The sequence below is a fragment of the Ranitomeya imitator genome, chromosome 3 (assembly GCF_032444005.1).
Source record: "Ranitomeya imitator isolate aRanImi1 chromosome 3, aRanImi1.pri, whole genome shotgun sequence".
Lineage (NCBI taxonomy): Eukaryota > Metazoa > Chordata > Amphibia > Anura > Dendrobatidae > Ranitomeya > Ranitomeya imitator.
This window is the reverse complement of record NC_091284.1, coordinates 436388402-436407903: the sequence shown is the minus strand read 5'-3', so window position 1 is coordinate 436407903 and position 19502 is coordinate 436388402. Positions and strand designations below refer to the sequence as shown.

Below are 19502 nucleotides of genomic sequence, written 5' to 3'. Positions count from 1 at the left end.
TTGGCGACTATCATTTTTATGGTCTCTCGTAATCACGGCCAACAAACTTTTCACAAAGGGGGCCACATGAAGGGATAGTTAAGTAATCCATGTTGACACTTACCTCTATAATATTTCCAGGCCGTACAAATAAATACCGCATAAAATGTGATTTTAGGCTAACTTTGCCGGAAGACCTACATCTTTATCCTCCTCCAACTGCAGCCTTTATGTCCATTCCCAGCAGACATGAATAGCTCATGCAAACTTCAAGTACAAAAGACTTTGTTTCCAAGGTAACATGGGGAAAAGTTTGCTGCACGCTAATGGCAAAAGACTGGAATTCATTGCGGATTCCTTCCCCGAATTACAAAGGATCATTGGACAAGTGTGTAGTGACCTGACATCTAGTATCACTAGCATCACTGTGTCCATAAGCAGCCAACATCCAATACTGAGAAGCCTCCGCATGTGAAATCCAGAAATATTCCATATAGATTCAGAAGATGCAGATTATCTTCAGAAAAGGGTCTTATACTAATGGCTGCTAGTAAAACATGCACACTTAGAACCTACTTTGTACATACCTGTCCTTTTTAGCCATGACCATGGTTGTTTCAATCAACCACAAGTGAGACCATGAAGACTTACACTAAATACATAATATTATGATAATCAACAAATATACAAGCCCCATAATTTATTTTTGGATAAAGAGGACAGAGCTAAAGCATACGGTAAGATTTCTTAGGGAAGTCCTTTAGAACCTAACGGTGTTAAACTCAAATATTTGGTTCTGTGATCATCCCATATATCATTCTTTTGTTTCTATTTTTTATTTATCCCAGTTGAAAGATTGGATAATCCAAACATTTTTTATTTCTTATATTTTATTTATTATTTTATTTATTATTATTTCTTTATTCAGCCCAGTTGAGAGATGGGGCAAATTGGTAAAAAAACGAAACATTTTCATTTTAGGTAATGGTACATGTTCAAATACCTGACTAGAGTATCATTTCAGAGCTTCATTTTCATTTAATCAGGTGAAGAAGGATTAGTAAGGAAGTATAAGTGGTTACAGAAGCAGAGAGAGGTAATATAAAGGGGGATAGAGTGAGGCCAGTAGGAAGGACTAGGACAGAAGGACACTTCATCATTCCAATACCTTTCTACTCCATGGGGTCAAATGGCAACATTCAGTGGGGGAGGGCGGACGGGTTCTGTTAAACTAGGAACATAAAATGTGGGAAACATTAAAAGCATGCACAAATGGTAACAAAAGTATGGTAAATCAAGTAACAAAATAATTTTACAACTTAAAAGTAAAAAAACATGCATAAAATGAAGGAAAACAAAATGATTAGGAATCAGTGATATGTAAATAATTGTAGGAAGGCTTCAACAAAATGTTCGGTGACTATTTGAAAAGTTACACTAGGTGGTTGTCAGGTGTACACACTGTACGTTATACTGAGATATGTCTAGAATCGATACCAACAGAGTCTTGAAACACCAATAAAATCAAGTGCGTTTTTTTTTTGTTTAACTACTCAAAATATCAGGTTGGTCAGCATATGACTCCACAATGACATTATAGAGCGTCATATAGAGAGAGTACAAAGGAGGGCAACAAAATTAATAAAGGGGATGGGAGAACTACAATACCCAGATAGATTAGCGAAATTAGGATTATTTAGTCTAGAAAAAAGACGACTGAGGGGCGATCTAATAACCATGTATAAGTATATAAGGGGACAATACAAATATCTCGCTGAGGATCTGTTTATACCAAGGAAGGTGACGGGCACAAGGGGGCATTCTTTGCGTCTGGAGGAGAGAAGGTTTTTCCACCAACATAGAAGAGGATTCTTTACTGTTAGGGCAGTGAGAATCTGGAATTGCTTGCCTGAGGAGGTGGTGATGGCGAACTCAGTCGAGGGGTTCAAGAGAGGCCTGGATGTCTTCCTGGAGCAGAACAATATTGTATCATACAATTATTAGGTTCTGTAGAAGGACGTAGATCTGGGTATTTATTATAATGGAATATAGGCTGAACTGGATGGACAAATGTCTTTTTTCGGCCTTACTAACTATGTTACTATGTTACTATGTTGCAGATACCTGGCACTCACTGTTCTAGCTTCTTCCAATATTTATATCCAGCCAATGCTGGAGTTGATAACAGCGGATTATTGGTCATGCTTATGTTGGACTCCCACCGATCTAATATTGATGACCAAACCTAAGGATAGGCCATCAATTTCACTGTTCTAGCTTCTTCCAATATTTATATCCAGCCAATGCTGGAGTTGATAACAGCGGATTACTGGTCCTGCTTATGTTGGACTCCCACTGATCTAATATTGATGACCAAACCTAAGGATAGGCCATCAATTTCACTGGTGTAGCTTCTTCCAATATTTATATCCAGCCAATGCTGGAGTTGATAACAGCGGATTACTGGTCCTGCTTATGTTGGACTCCCACCGATCTAATATTGATGACCAAACCTAAGGATAGGCCATCAATTTCTAAGTCCTGGACAGCCTCTTTCATTGCGAAATATATAAATATATATCTAAAACTCTAAAACTAATTATAGCTAAAGCATACCCTAAGTTTTTTTTAGCATATTATCTTTATACAATTCCGATACATTATCCTAATTCTAATGCAGACTTTGATATGTCATAAACCGCCACTTAGGCTTTACACTAGACATAACACAGTGTATCAGTTTTTTCTGTTTATGTCAAAGTTGATCATAATAAATTTAAAGTATCTTTGGAAAATCCCGGTCCCTGGGATCAGTTTGTTATAAAACAACAAATCGCTCTTTACTCACTCTCCGTGGCATTTCCGCCACTGCTCGTGTGCCAGTTATTGGCTGCTTTAATGGAGTCACATTGACAATGCGGCAGCCAATCATTCAGCTCAGCAGCATTATGTGGGGCGTTGCATCTACATGGGCAGAGCTGTTGAGCTCCCTGATTGGCTGCCCCACTGTTAACAGCGTGAATGGTGGCACAAACTCAATAGTGGACTCTGTGCTGGTGAGTAAATCGCAGTTTGCTTTTTTTTTTAGCATCAAACTGCAGCTGGAGACTGGGATTTTCTGAACAAGGTCAACCCTTATAAGTATCTTTTAAAGATAAGCAAATGAATTTGAGGCAAATCAAATTTGCATCAAAATTGTTTACATCTAATTTGTGTAAATCAAGCAAAATGGAGGCTAGCTGTCATTTTGATGGTTTCAATAGTTCTTGGGAAAGAGTAGTAAAAAATAAAAATAATAATACTCACCTAGCACTCACCTGAAATCTTCACTAGGCCATCTTCAGTGTGTTCTGGCGCCCGGCATCTCCTGCACTGACTAAACCGCTATGTCATGATGTTGTTGCCTAGTTAGAGCAGAAAGCACCAGAGAACCAGAGCACCGAGAGACACTTAAAATGCCGGGTGCCAGAAGATGCTGAAGATTGCCCAGTGAAGAACGTATCAGTGACCAGACTTTAGAAGATGACCAGACTATATATATATATATATAGTATAATTTCTATTTATTTATTTATTTTTATTTTATTTTTACCATTAGTTTATTATGTTCTATAGTCTGGTGACACCTTATAATAATACATGATTTGATGCAAATCTAATTTTATGGCCAAAGTGAAAAGAACTGCTGAATTTGAATTTCAGTACATTCGCACATCACTAGATTCTTTTTCATAAACCATTTCCTATAATTCATTTAGGTTTTTTTAACTGCAATATCAGGTCCCCAATATGTCCAGTGACCCCAAACAGTGCAGTAGTGGTCTCTTGCTTCCAAATGAAATTGATTGATAATTATATTTTGCTATAATGATTAGACAAGATCTTACTGGTACAGGCTGTTGTTCCTTTACTTCACGTCTCTTTATAGTATGAGCTGCTGGATATGAAGGGAATGGAGGTGCAGCGAAAACCGAGCCGGTGAACCGTCTCTCTCTGTTATCTGCTCTGGCCCGCTGCTCTGTTTATGAAAAAAGAGTAAAATGTGAGTTAGTGTTAGAAATATTTGTTAAATCAATGGAAAACTTATGTGGAGAACATGAACTGAACAAGTGTGCTAATATAATTACACAATAAATGTTGTATGTTGGTGTTCTTCTTTTCCACAAGATGGCAGACATGCTTTGGAGTTGTTTGACAAACCATCTATAGTTGGAATTCAAAGTATGTAAAGTCTAATGATTATGCTAATTAACCAAAATTACACACATGGTCAAAATTGTTGGTACCCCTCGTTTAATGACGAAAAACCCACAGTGGTCACAGAAATAACTTGAATCTGACAAAAGTAATAATAAATAAAAAATCTATGAAAATGAACATTTATTTTTTCATAGGAAAATCTAAACTTTCTTTATATACTATCTAAAGTGCCATAATGTTTACCAGAATAAAGCAATTATCTGTCCATTTAAATACACATATAGGCCCAATATTAAGCAATGGATGAAGAACAGTATATGGTCCTGTCTGCTACGTATATTCCGATACAGCAATTCTGTGCATCTAAAAAACATAGGAACTGCAGGGCTTTATAACCTAATTTTTATTTTTTAATTTCTTATCTCCGTTGCAAAAATATTAATCCACCTGTCCCCCCGCTATTCCCCGGCCTCTCCCCACTGTCAATCCCTTCACTGGCTCCCCATTGCCCAGAGACTCCAGTATAAAGCCATCCACAACCTGTCTCCTCCATACATCTGTGACCTCATCTCTCAGTACTTACCTACCCGCAACCTCGGATCCTCACAAGATCTCCTTCTCTACTCCCCTCTTATCTCCTCTTCTTACAATCGTATACAAGATTTCTCTCGCGTATCACCCCTACTCTGGAACCCTCTACCACAACACATCAGACTCTCGCCGCCTACCATCGAAACCTTCAAAAAGAACCTTGAGACCCACCTCTTCCGACAAGCCTACAACCTGCAGTAACCACCGATCGACCAAACCGCTGTATGACCAGCTCTCCCCTCACCTACTGTATCCTCACCCATCCCTTGTAGATTGTGACCCTTCGCTGGCAGGGTCCTCTCTCCTCCTGTACCAGTTGTGACTTGTATTGTTTAAGATTATTGTACTTGTTTTTATTATGTATACCCCTCCTCACATGTAAAGCGCCATGGAATAAATGGCGCTATAACAATAAATAATAATAATAATAATAATAATAGTGAAGTTTAGTTATAATTTCCATTTAGAGCAATTGGCTCTTGGCAGAGATCCATCTCTCAGTGTTGCTTTTTCTCCCGCATGATGCTTTCCAATCGTAAGCAGAAGGTGTCATGCAGGGAGAAAAAAAAGAAAACCGCTTCGCAGACAAGTTCAGACCCTGCTTTCTCTGTGTCATAAGGAAAGACATGTAATGACAACACACCACTGCTCTCCTGTGTGATCTCATTGCTGGCATCTACTGTGTAGAGTAGAGCAGAGCTATGTGTCACTACAAACACCTCTTGTCACTTTTATCTCATAGCACTCAGTGTGGGGGAAGGGAGAGTAGAACAGATATATGTCATTACAAAATCCTCTTGAAGCATTCAATTAATCTCTGGTAAATGACAGCTCTGTTCTACTCCCCCTCCCCCTATATTAACTACCCTGACATAGAAGCTGCAAGAGGTGTTTGTAATGACACATATCTCTGCTCTAATCTACACATGCGCCAGAATTTAGATCAGTGAGGAGAGCAGCATGGCTGTGTGTGATTACATGTCATTCCATTTCCATATCACACAGAGGAAGGCCAGTTTCACACGTCAGTGGCTCCGGTACGTGAGGTGACAGTTTCTTCATGTACCGGAGACACTGACTCACGTAGACACATTAAAATCAATGTGCCTCTGCACATGTCAGCGTGTTTTCACGGACCGTGTGTCCGTTTGGAAAACACGGAGACATGTCAGTGTTTGTGGGAGCGCACGGATCACACGGACCCATTAAAGTCAATGGGTCCGTGTAAAACACGTACCGCACACGGATGCTGTCCATGTGCCATGCAGGAGACAGCACTACTGTAAGCGCTGTCCCAGCGCGTGTGGTGCTGAAGCCGGAATTCATCTCTTCTTCCCAGCAGCGTTCGCTGGAAAGAAGGAATGAATATTTTTTTTTTTTCTTTTCCCTTAAAAATAAAGTTTGTGCGTCCCCTCCCGCCTCCCATCCCCTGTGCGCCCCCTCCCCCCCGCTTGCCAGGAAATACTCACCGACACCCAGCTCCAGCGATGTCTCCTCTCAGCGGCTGCAGCCTGTGCTGTGTGAGCGGTCACATGGTCCCGCTCATTACAGTGAGGAATATGCGCATATTCCTCACTGTAATGAGCGGGACCACGTGACCGCTCACACAGGGCCTGCTGCCGGCACTGAGAGGAGACATCGCCGGAGCTGGGTGTCGGTGAGTATTTCCTGGCAAGCGGGGGGGAGGGGGCGCACAGGGGATGGGAGGCGGGAGGGGACGCACAAACTTTACTTTTAAGGGAAAAGAAAAAAAAAAGATTATTCATTCCTTCTTTCCAGCGAACGCTGCTGGGAAGAAGGGATAAATACCGGCTTCAGCACCGCACGCAGGGGACAACGCTTAACTGTAGCGCTGACTCCTGCACGGTCCGTGTGGTCCTCAGTTGGAACACGGGCGGCACATGGCTGCCGCACGTGTGCCACACTGATGTGCTACGTGAGCACACGGACACACGGACACGGATAATTCCGGTACCGATTTTTCCGGTACCAGAATTATCTGGACGTGTGGGACAGGCTAAGCTGGGTCTGAACTTTTTTGGAAGCTGGGCTCTTATATTTCCTCCTGTATGATGCCTCTTACTTAAGATTGGTCAGCATCATGCAAGAGAAAAAACACGTCCACGGATAAGAATCTCTGCTAAGCAATATTCCCTTGGTCATAGCATAAATTAGAATCAAAACTTTACAAGTTTAGAATAAATATTTCCACAATGGAAATGAGAGATTAAAAAATAAAATATATATTTTATTCAGCTCTGCCGACATTGAGGGTATGTGCACACGTTCAGGCTTTTTCGCATTTTTTTCACGATAAAAACGCGATAAAACTGCATTAGAAACTGCAGACATATGCATCCTATCATTTAGAATGCATTCTGCAATTTTTGTGCACATGATGCGTTTTTTTTCCGCGAAAAAAACGCATCGCGGTAAAAAAAAGCAGCATGTTCATTAATTTTGCGGATTTTCTGCTTTTTAGCCTACATGTCTCCAAGTGCTTCGTTTTCCCTTTTTATTCATTATGCCAATTCAATTGCAATTCAGCCTCAGTTAACCCCTTTCTTCCAATTTATCCACATGAGTCCTTCTTCTCAGATCCCTTTTTCTCTTCCAGCCTTGGTTTAAGGCTGTTGGATAGACAGGAGACTAGACAGGCTGTTGGAATTTTTAGTGTCAGAGGAATATTACACCTTGTACATGACTTCACTGAGAAAGAAAATGCCTCTGCAAGATAAAGCTTTTACAGCAGCTATAAAACTCAGGCAGGGAAGCCACATGTTTATGACATGACTAGCCCTTCAGGCCCAGAGAGACTAAAAAAGTTGTCGGGCCCAGTGCAAATTTTTGGTTGCTGGTTTCAGCGGTCATCACGTGAATGAAAGTTTGTGATTTGCATACTTGAGGTCATGTGTCAACTTGCTTCTTATCAGCTTTTCTCAACAGAACATTGAGAGAATTGGATGAGAAAATAGATGTTTGCAAGTATGCTAGAGAAGCTGATGAGAAGCTATGCTACACATGTACGCAAATCGCAAACTTGCGGCCTTGGGAAGACTAGCAACCTGCAACCAAAACAAAGCATTAAAGGCGTTCTCACTCAGACAACCCCTTCTCAATTCCCCCTTGTAAAATAACAACACCTATACTCACATCCGTTGCAATAATGCCAGCACCTGCTCTCCCGAGGCTCGCATGACATTATGTCACACGATCCCTGCAGCCAATGAGCACTGCCTTCACTCTCCTCTCATTCACACAAATCAGATATCCGGAGGAAAAGAGAGCTGTGGCTGGTCTCCCAATTCCTCTGGATTTCAATTACATTCGTAGGAAAGGAGAGTTGAAGCCAGCACTAATTGGGCGCTGGGATTGCATGACATTATTATTATGTCACGTAAACTCTGGGAGAGACAGTGCCAACACTGGAGGCGAGTATAGTTGTAATTTTACTAGGTGGCAACATAGAGATTCAGAAGGGGTTTTCCAAGTACTGGACAACCACTTTAACAATGTTTATACTGCACCATGTTAGGTTTTGGCAAACTGCATTGCATGCCAAGAATAAGGACTGAGCTGGAGAACTCATTAAAATGTGGATGCTACCACCAAAAACATCTCCAAAGGAAGTCATATCTTCAAAATCAAGCATTAATTGGAAAAACCTGTTATTTAGAGTACAAGCACTTTTGGAGACAAATATTCATGTAAGTTATAGTTTTTCTACATGTTTCTCCTGACATATCTTACAATAAATATTCTATTTCCCTAGAGTTAATTATTCAGCATCTTTTCTTAGATTTCTGCATTGTGTTGTTCCTCTGTTATTCTTCTTTGAAATATATTAATAAAACAGCATTTTCATTACCTACGGTATGTTAGAAGGCCTGCTCTGGCTGGACAGCGTCAGAGTGTATTAGCACATACTACTTTGACAAGGGCAATGGTAACAGTCAATTGTTGCTTTAGTTATACATTTTCAGGAGGAGTAACAGAGGGACAACACCTTGCAGATTTCTAAGGAAAGATGGCTTAGAATTACCTTATTACGAATATATTCAGTTATTAAAACAGATATATCAGGCAAGCTAACAAGCTTCCTTTAAATGGAACCTGTCAGCAGGATTGTGCACAGTAACCTACACACAGTGTCAGGTCGGCGCCGTTATACTGAATAAAATGATACCTGGGTTGATGACATCCGTCTTGTGGTTGTTGGTTAATCTTTATTTTCAGTTTTGAGTCAATGATATGCTCGTGCCCTAAGGTGGGGTTGTGGGAGGCTTCATGTGGTGCTCTGCTTAAAGGGAACCTGTCACCTGAATTTGGCGGGACTGGTTTTGGGTCATATGGGCGGAGTTTTCAGGTGTTTGATTCACCCTTTCCTTACCCGCTGGCTGCATGCTGGCCGCAATATTGCATTGAAGTTCATTCTCTGTCCTCCATAGTACACGCCTGCGCAAGGCAAGATTGCTTTGCGCAGGCGTGTACTGTTATGTTTGCTAATGACAGGTGTTATGAAGGCAATCCAGAAACACAGTGTGCTAGCGATCAGAGCGCACACAGTGATCTGACAAATACCCAAAAATACAAGAACGAGCTCTGAGACGTGGAAACTCTGTAGACTGCACACCTGATCCTATCCTAAACACAACTAAAAGCGGCTGTGGATTGCGCCTAACAACTACCTAGGCAACTCGGCACAGCCTAAGAAACTAGCTAGCCTGAAGATAGAAAAATAGGCCTGACTTGCCCCAGAGAAATTCCCCAAAGGAAAAGGCAGCCCCCCACATATAATGACTGTGAGTAAGATGAAAAGACAAAACGTAGGGATGAAATAGATTCAGCAAAGTGGGGCCCGATATTCTAGGACAGAGCGAGGACAGTAAAGCGAACTTTGCAGTCTACAAAAAACCCTAAAGCAAAACCACGCAAAGGGGGCAAAAAAAACCCACCCACGAACTAACGGCACGGCGGTACACCCTTTGCGTCTCAGAGCTTCCAGCAAAACAAAAGACAAGCTGGACAGAAAAAAAGCAACAAAAAAGCAAAAGGCACTTAGCTATACAGAGCAGCAGGTCACAGGAACAATCAGGAGAAGCTCAGATCCAACACTGAAACATTGACAAGGAGCAAGGATAGCAGCATCAGGCGGAGTTAAGTAATGAAGCAGTTAACGAGCTCACCAGAACACCTGAGGGAGGAAGCTCAGAAGCTGCAGTACCACTTGTGACCACAGGAGTGAATTCAGCCACAGAATTCACAACAGTACCCCCCCCTTGAGGAGGGGTCACCGAACCCTCACCAGAGCCCCCAGGCCGACCAGGATGAGCCGCATGAAAGGCACGAACAAGATCGGAAGCATGAACATCAGAGGCAAAAACCCAGGAATTATCTTCCTGAGCATAACCCTTCCATTTAACCAGATACTGGAGTTTCCGTCTAGAAACACGAGAATCCAAAATCTTCTCCACAATATACTCCAATTCCCCCTCCACCAAAACCGGGGCAGGAGGCTCAACAGATGGAACCATAGGTGCCACGTATCTCCGCAACAACGACCTATGGAATACATTATGTATGGAAAAGGAGTCTGGGAGGGTCAAACGAAAAGACACAGGATTGAGAACCTCAGAAATCCTATACGGACCAATAAAACGAGGTTTAAATTTAGGAGAGGAAACCTTCATAGGAATATGACGAGAAGATAACCAAACCAGATCCCCAACACGAAGTCGGGGACCCACACGGCGTCTGCGATTAGCGAAAAGTTGAGCTTTCTCCTGGGACAAGATCAAATTGTCCACTACCTGAGTCCAGATCTGCTGCAACCTATCCACCACAGAATCCACACCAGGACAGTCCGAAGACTCAACCTGTCCTGAAGAGAAACGAGGATGGAACCCAGAATTGCAAAAAAATGGAGAAACCAAGGTAGCCGAGCTGGCCCGATTATTAAGGGCGAACTCAGCCAACGGCAAAAAGGACACCCAATCATCCTGGTCTGCAGAAACAAAACATCTCAGATATGTTTCCAAGGTCTGATTGGTTCGTTCGGTCTGGCCATTAGTCTGAGGATGGAAAGCCGAGGAAAAGGATAGGTCAATGCCCATACTACCACAAAAGGCTCGCCAAAACCTTGAAACAAACTGGGAACCTCTGTCAGAAACAATATTCTCAGGAATGCCATGCAACCGAACCACATGCTGAAAGAACAAAGGTACCAAATCAGAGGAGGAAGGCAATTTAGCCAAGGGCACCAGATGGACCATTTTAGAAAAGCGATCACAAACCACCCAAATGACTGACATCTTTTGAGAAATGGGAAGGTCAGAAATGAAATCCATCGAAATATGTGTCCAAGGCCTCTTTGGGACCGGCAAGGGCAAAAGCAACCCACTGGCACGAGAACAGCAGGGCTTAGCCCTAGCACAAATCCCACAGGACTGCACAAAAGCACGCACATCCCATGACAGAGATGGCCACCAGAAGGATCTAGCCACTAACTCTCTGGTACCAAAGATTCCAAGATGACCAGCCAACACCGAACAATGAAGTTCAGAGATAAGTTTATTAGTCCACCTATCAGGGACGAACAGTTTCTCTGCTGGACAACGATCAGGTTTATTCGCCTGAAATTTTTGCAGCACCCGCCGCAAATCAGGGGAGATGGCAGACACAATGACTCCTTCCTTGAGGATACCCGCTGGCTCAGATAAACCCGGAGAGTCGGGCACAAAACTCCTAGACAGAGCATCCGCCTTCACATTTTTAGAGCCCGGAAGGTACGAAATCACAAAGTCGAAACGGGCAAAAAATAACGACCAACGGGCCTGTCTAGGATTCAAGCGCTTGGCAGACTCGAGATAAGTCAAGTTCTTATGATCAGTCAATACCACCACGCGATGCTTAGCTCCCTCAAGCCAATGACGCCACTCCTCGAATGCCCACTTCATGGCCAGCAACTCTCGATTGCCCACATCATAATTACGCTCAGCGGGCGAAAACTTCCTGGAAAAGAAAGCACATGGTTTCATCACTGAGCAATCAGAACCTCTCTGTGACAAAACCGCCCCTGCTCCAATCTCAGAAGCATCAACCTCGACCTGGAACGGAAGAGAAACATCTGGTTGACACAACACAGGGGCAGAACAAAAACGACGCTTCAACTCCTGAAAAGCTTCCACAGCAGCAGAAGACCAATTAACCAAATCAGCACCCTTCTTGGTCAAATCGGTCAATGGTTTGGCAATGCTAGAAAAATTACAGATGAAGCGACGATAAAAATTAGCAAAGCCCAGGAACTTTTGCAGACTTTTCAGAGATGTCGGCTGAATCCAATCCTGGATGGCTTGGACCTTAACTGGATCCATCTCGATAGTAGAAGGGGTAAAGATGAACCCTAAAAATGAAACTTTCTGCACACCGAAGAGACACTTTGATCCCTTCACAAACAAAGAGTTAGCACGCAGGACCTGAAAAACCATTCTGACCTGCTTCACATGAGACTCCCAATCATCTGAGAAGATCAAAATGTCATCCAAGTAAACAATCAGGAATTTATCCAGATACTCACGGAAGATGTCATGCATAAAAGACTGAAACACAGATGGAGCATTGGCAAGTCCGAACGGCATCACTAGATACTCAAAATGACCCTCGGGCGTATTGAATGCAGTTTTCCATTCATCTCCTTGCCTGATTCTCACCAGATTATACGCACCACGAAGATCTATCTTAGTGAACCAACTAGCCCCCTTAATCCGAGCAAACAAGTCAGATAACAATGGCAAGGGATACTGAAATTTAACAGTGATCTTATTAAGAAGGCGGTAATCAATACACGGTCTCAGCGAACCATCCTTCTTGGCTACAAAGAAGAACCCTGCTCCCAGTGGTGATGACGATGGGCGAATATGTCCCTTCTCCAGGGATTCCTTCACATAACTGCGCATAGCGGCGAGCTCGGGCACGGACAAATTAAATAATCGACCCTTAGGGAACTTACTACCAGGAATCAAATTGATAACACAATCACAATCCCTATGCGGAGGTAGAGCATCGGACTTGGGCTCTTCAAATACATCCTGATAATCAGACAAGAACTCTGGGACCTCAGAAAGGGGTGGATGACGAAATCGACAAAAATGGAACATCACCATGTACCCCCTGACAACCCCAGCTGGATACCGACATGGAATTCCAATCCAATACTGGATTATGGGTTTGTAGCCATGGCAACCCCAACACGACCACATCATGCAGATTATGCAACACCAGAAAGCGAATAACTTCCTGATGTGCAGGAGCCATGCACATGGTCAGCTGGGCCCAGTATTGAGGTTTATTCTTGGCCAAAGGTGTAGCATCAATTCCTCTCAATGGAATAGGACACCGCAAAGGCTCCAAGAAAAACCCACAACGTTTAGCATAATCCAAATCCATCAGATTCAGGGCAGCGCCCGAATCCACAAACGCCATGACAGAAAACGACGACAAAGAGCATATCAAGGTAATGGACAGAAGGAATTTGGACTGTACAGTACCAATGACGGCAGACCTAGCGGACCGCTTAGTGCGCTTAGGACAATCAGAAATAGCATGAGTGGAATCACCACAGTAGAAACACAGACCATTCAGACGTCTGTATTCCTGCCGTTCAACTCTAGTCATAGTCCTATCGCACTGCATAGGCTCAGGTTTAACCTCAGGCAGTACCGCCAAATGGTGCACAGATTTACGCTCGCGCAAGCGTCGACCGATCTGAATGGCCAAAGACAAAGACTCATTCAAACCAGCAGGCATAAGAGAGCCTCAGAGAGACCCTTTCTGAACAAAGCTGCCAGCGCAGATTCATTCCACTGAGTGAGTACTGACCATTTCCTAAATTTCTGACAATATACTTCTATATCATCCCGACCCTGGCACAAAGCCAGCAAATTTTTCTCAGCCTGATCCACTGAATTAGGCTCATCGTACAGCAATCCGAGCGCCAGGAAAAACGCATCGACACTACTCAATGCAGGGTCTCCTGGCGCAAGAGAAAATGCCCAGTCTTGAGGGTCGCCGCGCAAAAAAGAAATAATAATCAAAACCTGTTGAATAGGATTACCAGAAGAATGAGGTTTCAAGGCCAGAAATAGCTTACAATTATTTTTGAAACTTAGAAACTTAGTTCTATCTCCAAAAAACAAATCAGGAATAGGAATTCTTGGTTCTAACATAGATTTCTGATCAATAGTATCTTGAATTTTTTGTACATTTATAACGAGATTATCCATTGAAGAGCACAGACCCTGAATATCCATGTCCACACCTGTGTCCAGAATCACCCAAATGTCTAGGGGAAAAAAAAGTGAACACAGAGCAGAAAAAAAAAAAAAAATGATGTCAGAACTTTTTCTTTCCCTCTATTGAGAATCATTAGTTTGGCTCCTTGTACTGTTATGTTTGCTAATGACAGGTGTTATGAAGGCAATCCAGAAACACAGTGTGCTAGCGATCAGAGCGCACACAGTGATCTGACAAATACCCAAAAATACAAGAACGAGCTCTGAGACGTGGAAACTCTGTAGACTGCACACCTGATCCTATCCTAAACACAACTAAAAGCGGCTGTGGATTGCGCCTAACAACTACCTAGGCAACTCGGCACAGCCTAAGAAACTAGCTAGCCTGAAGATAGAAAAATAGGCCTGACTTGCCCCAGAGAAATTCCCCAAAGGAAAAGGCAGCCCCCCACATATAATGACTGTGAGTAAGATGAAAAGACAAAACGTAGGGATGAAATAGATTCAGCAAAGTGGGGCCCGATATTCTAGGACAGAGTGAGGACAGTAAAGCGAACTTTGCAGTCTACAAAAAACCCTAAAGCAAAACCACGCAAAGGGGGCAAAAAAAACCCACCCACGAACTAACGGCACGGCGGTACACCCTTTGCGTCTCAGAGCTTCCAGCAAAACAAAAGACAAGCTGGACAGAAAAAAAGCAACAAAAAAGCAAAAGGCACTTAGCTATACAGAGCAGCAGGTCACAGGAACAATCAGGAGAAGCTCAGATCCAACACTGAAACATTGACAAGGAGCAAGGATAGCAGCATCAGGCGGAGTTAAGTAATGAAGCAGTTAACGAGCTCACCAGAACACCTGAGGGAGGAAGCTCAGAAGCTGCAGTACCACTTGTGACCACAGGAGTGAATTCAGCCACAGAATTCACAACAGTGAACTATGGAGGACAGAGAATGAACTTCAATCCAATATTGCAGCCAGCATGCAGCCAGCGGGTAAGGAAAGGGTGAATCAAACACCCAAAAACTCCGCCCATATGACCCAAAACCAGTCCCGCCAAATTCAGGTGACAGAGTCCCTTTAAGTATTCATATGTATGGCTTCTGACAGGTCACTGATCCCTCACTGACCCGCCCCCTAGTTTACATAATGAATATTACATATATCTTGGAAAAAAAATAAAACCCTTCTGCTTCACTGCAGCCTGATTGCATATGTAATATGCCTGCATAAGAGTTTGATTTTTTTCCAAGATATATGTAATATTCATCATGTAAACTAGGGGGCGGGTGACTGAGGGATCAGTGACCTGTCAGAAGCCATACACATGAATACCTAATCAGAGCACCACATGAAGACCCCCACAGGCCGCCCCAGAGCACGAGCATATCATTAACTCAAAACTGAAAATAAAGATTAAACAACATCCACAAGACGGATTTCATCACCCCAGGTAACATTTTAATAAGTATATCCTAGTTAAGTAAATCCTAGTTAATGATAAACTTACCTGGAGCAGCCAGTGCCAGGCAGCAGCTGCCAAGGCAAACAGGATCATGGGGTGCATTAAGAGAGGTCTGGATACACATGATGAGAGCATTATACTGCCTCTCTACAAATCCCTAGTTAGACCGCACATGGAGTACTGTGCCCAGTTTTGGGCACCGGTGCTCAGGAAGGCTATAATGGAACTAGAGAGAGTACAAAGGAGGGCAACAAAATTAATAAAGGGGATGGGAGAATTACAATACCCAGATAGATTAGCGAAATTAGGATTATTTAGTCTAGAAAAAAGACGACTAAGGGGCGATCTAATAACCATGTATAAGTATATAAGGGGACAATACAAATATCTCGCTGAGGATCTGTTTATACCAAGGAAGGTGACGGGCTCAAGAGGGCATTCTTTGCGTCTGGAGGAGAGAAGGTTTTTCCACCAACATAGAAGAGGATTCTTTACTGTTAGGGCAGTGAGAATCTGGAATTGCTTGCCTGAGGAGGTGGTGATGGCGAACTCAGTCGAGGGGTTCAAGAGAGGCCTGGATGTCTTCCTGGAGCAGAACAATATTGTATCATACAATTATTAGGTTCTGTAGAAGGACGTAGATCTGGGGATTTATTATGATGGAATATAGGCTGAACTGAATGGACAAATGTCTTTTTTCGGCCTTACTAACTATGTTACTATGTTACTATAACGGTGCAGACCTGACACTGTCTGTAGGTTACTCTGCACAATCCTGGGTTCCCTTTAAAGGGCTTTAAGTAGCTGAAACAACCATTTACAAAGTACAGTGATGGCCAAAATTGTTGGCATCCTTGACAATGTTCCAGAAAATTAAGTATTTCTACCAGAAAATTATTGCAATTAAATGTTTTTTTTCGTGGTTAAATAACTTTGTTTCAAGCATGTGATGCTTGTTCAAACTCCCCTGTGTCAAGTAAGAGGTGTGGGTAATATTAAAATCACACCTGAAACCACATAAAAACGGGAGAAGGTGACTCAAGCTTTGCATTGTGTGTCTGTGTGTGGCACACTTAGCAAAATTGTTTAAAAATATCAACAATCTCAAGGTTACAAGTCCATCTCCAAAGATCTTGATGTTTTTATGTCCACGGTGTGCAACATACTCAATCTGCTGACACAGAGACATTAAAAAGCTAGACTGCTGTTTGTCAAAATGTAAGTGAGTCAGCCAAAATCCTTCCGAGAAAGTGTCTAGTGAACATATGAGACAAAGATAGAGCTTTTTGGTAAAGCACATCATTCTACGGTTTACCGAAAATGGAATGAGGCCTGCAAAGAAAAGAACACAGTACCTGCAGTCAAATATGGTGGAGGTTCAAAAATGTTTTTGGGTTGTTTGCTGTCTCTCGCACTGGTTGCCTTGACTGCAATTATTTTCTGGGAGAAATAGTTAATCTTCTGTATCGATTTCAAGGGTGCCAACACTTTCAGCCATGACTGTATCAGTTTATTTTTGGCTTTTCAGCCAAGCTAGCGGTCCTATCAGTGACTGAAGTTGTCAGTCTCATACTACTGAAATCTAACTTTGAATCTTAAAACTGTTGCTCACCCCTCCGAAGGGCACGCAGGTTTTGCTTGGCATGGCGGTGCAACTCCTCCACACAAGGGGGTCTAGTGGTAGGCAAGAAAATATTCCTCTGCTGATGCCAGGACGTCTTGTAATAAACATTGAGCTTGCTCTCTGCATCCAGGTTTGAGACAGCTGTGAAAAAAAGAGATAGTGATTATTGACTTATTCACAATGTTTTATGTGTGCCAGATACAACTCAAGATGCACCTAGTATTATTTGCAATATTGTAGTTGCAAAGAACACAAATTAGAATACACACACACACATACAGTATATATATATATATATATATATATATATATATATATATATATATATACTGTATATACACAGTAGCATGATTGTAAGCTCTTATGCAAAATATCCCATAGGGCCTCCAACTGTCACATGTCTTTAATTCTATTGGTCTTCCCACATGGGTCAAAGGGAAATTTTAGGCCCTCTTATGGTCCATTTATAGGGACTGAATGGCAGTATTTTAAGTGCCTGTTTACACAGGCAGAACAAAGTAAATGATGCGCACTGACAGATCTGTAATAGATCACTCAGTGCGCATAGGCTGCCATCGTCCTCTGCAGCATGAGTCCTGTTTAGACAGAAGGATCCACTGCAAAGAAAGATGATTCATTGCTCGTTCATTGGGTGAGCAGCAACCTATGTCCACGGGAAGAGTGAGCAGTTTCAGTAACCCTCATTCACGAGTATCTTGCAGTCCACTTTAGGCTCCAGGTCCATGGTGTGACTACAGCCCCTGCACCCTGTATGCACATATATATATATATATATGTATATATGTACGGTATATACACTGCTCAAAAAAATAAAGGCAACACTTAGGCTGCCGTCACACTAGCAGTATTTGGTGAGTATTTTACATCAGTATTTGTAAGCCAAAATCAGGAGTGGGTGATAAATACAGAAGTGGTGCATATGTTTCTATTCTACTTTTCCTCTAATTGTTCCTCTCCTGGTTTTGGCTTACAAATACTGATGTAAAATACTGACCAAATACTGCTAGTGTGATGGCAGCCTTAAACAGCAGAATATAACTCCAAGTGAATCAAACTTCCGTGAAATCAAACTGTCCACTTAGGAAGCAACACTTTTTGACAATCAATTTCACATGCTGTTGTGCAAATGGAATAGACAAAAGATGGAAATTATTGGCAATTATCAAGACACACTCAATAAAGGAGTGGTTCTGCAGGTGGGGACCACAGACCACATCTCAGTACCAATGCTTTCTGGCTGATGTTTTGGTCACGTTTGCATGTTGGTTGTGCTTTCACACTCGTGGTAGCATGAGACGGACTCTACAACCCACACAAGTGGCTCAGGTAGTGCAGCTCATCCAGGATGGCACATCATTGCGAGCTGTGGCAAGAAGGTTTGCTGTGTCTGTCTGCGTAGTGTCCAGGAGACAGGCCAGTACACCAGGAGACATGGAGGGGCCGTAGGAGGGCAACAACCCAGCAGCAGGACCGCTACCTCAGCCTTTGTGCAAGGAGGAACAGGAGGAGCACTGACAGAGCCCTGCAAAATGACTTCCAGAAGGGCACAAATGTGCATGTGTCTGCACAAACAGTTAGAAAGAGACTCCATGAAGATGGTCTGAGTGCCCGACTGTCCACAGATGGGGTTGTGCTCACAGCCCAACACCATGCAGGATGCTTGGCATTTGCACAGAACACCAGGATTGGCAAATTCGTCACTGGCGCCCTGTGCTCTTCACAGATGAAAGCAGGTTCACACTGAGCACATGTGACAAACGTGACAGAATCTGGTGATGCCGTGAAGAGCGATCTGCTGCCTGCAACATCCTTCAGCATGACCGGTTTGGCAGTGGGTCAGTAGTGGTGTGGGGTGGCATTTCTTTGGAGGGCCTCACAGCCCGCCATGTGCTCGCTAGAGGTAGCCTTAGTGCCATTAGGTACCGAGAGGAGATCCTCAGACCCCTTGTGAGACCATATGCTGGTGCGGTTGGCCCTGGGTTCCTCCTAATGCAGGACAATGCCAGACCTCATGTGGCTGGAGTATGTCAGCAGTTCCTGCAAGATGAAGGTATTGAAGCTATGGATTGGCCCGCCTGTTCCCCAGACCTGAATCCGATTGAACACATCTGGGACATCATGTCTTGCACCATCCACCAACGTCACGTTGCACCACAGACTGTCCAGGAGTTGGCGGATGATTTGTTGAGGTCTGGGAGGCAATCCCTCAGGAGACCATCAGCCGCCTCATCAGGAGCATGCACAGACGTTGTGGGGTGGTCATACAGGCACATGGAGGCAACATACACACAGCTGAACATCATTTCCTTGTCTTGAGGCATTTCCACTGAAGTTA

The 19502-nt window shown here is 43.1% G+C and overlaps 1 protein-coding gene across 2 annotated transcripts in view; it reads right to left on the bottom strand.

Annotated features, from left to right (window-relative positions):
• Positions 1-19502, bottom strand: part of NHS (NHS actin remodeling regulator) — a 306111-nt gene that overhangs the window by 21083 nt on the left and 265526 nt on the right. Inside the window, exons 2-4 of one of the 2 annotated variants that reach the window (XM_069757325.1) lie at positions 17135-17287; positions 3867-3997; positions 1148-1210 (exon numbers count right to left, since the gene is read on the bottom strand). In XM_069757325.1, coding sequence (XP_069613426.1) covers positions 1148-1210; positions 3867-3997; positions 17135-17287 — 347 coding nt within the window. The remainder of the gene's footprint in view (positions 1-1147; positions 1211-3866; positions 3998-17134; positions 17288-19502) is intronic. The other variant, XM_069757326.1, reaches the window with a different exon arrangement.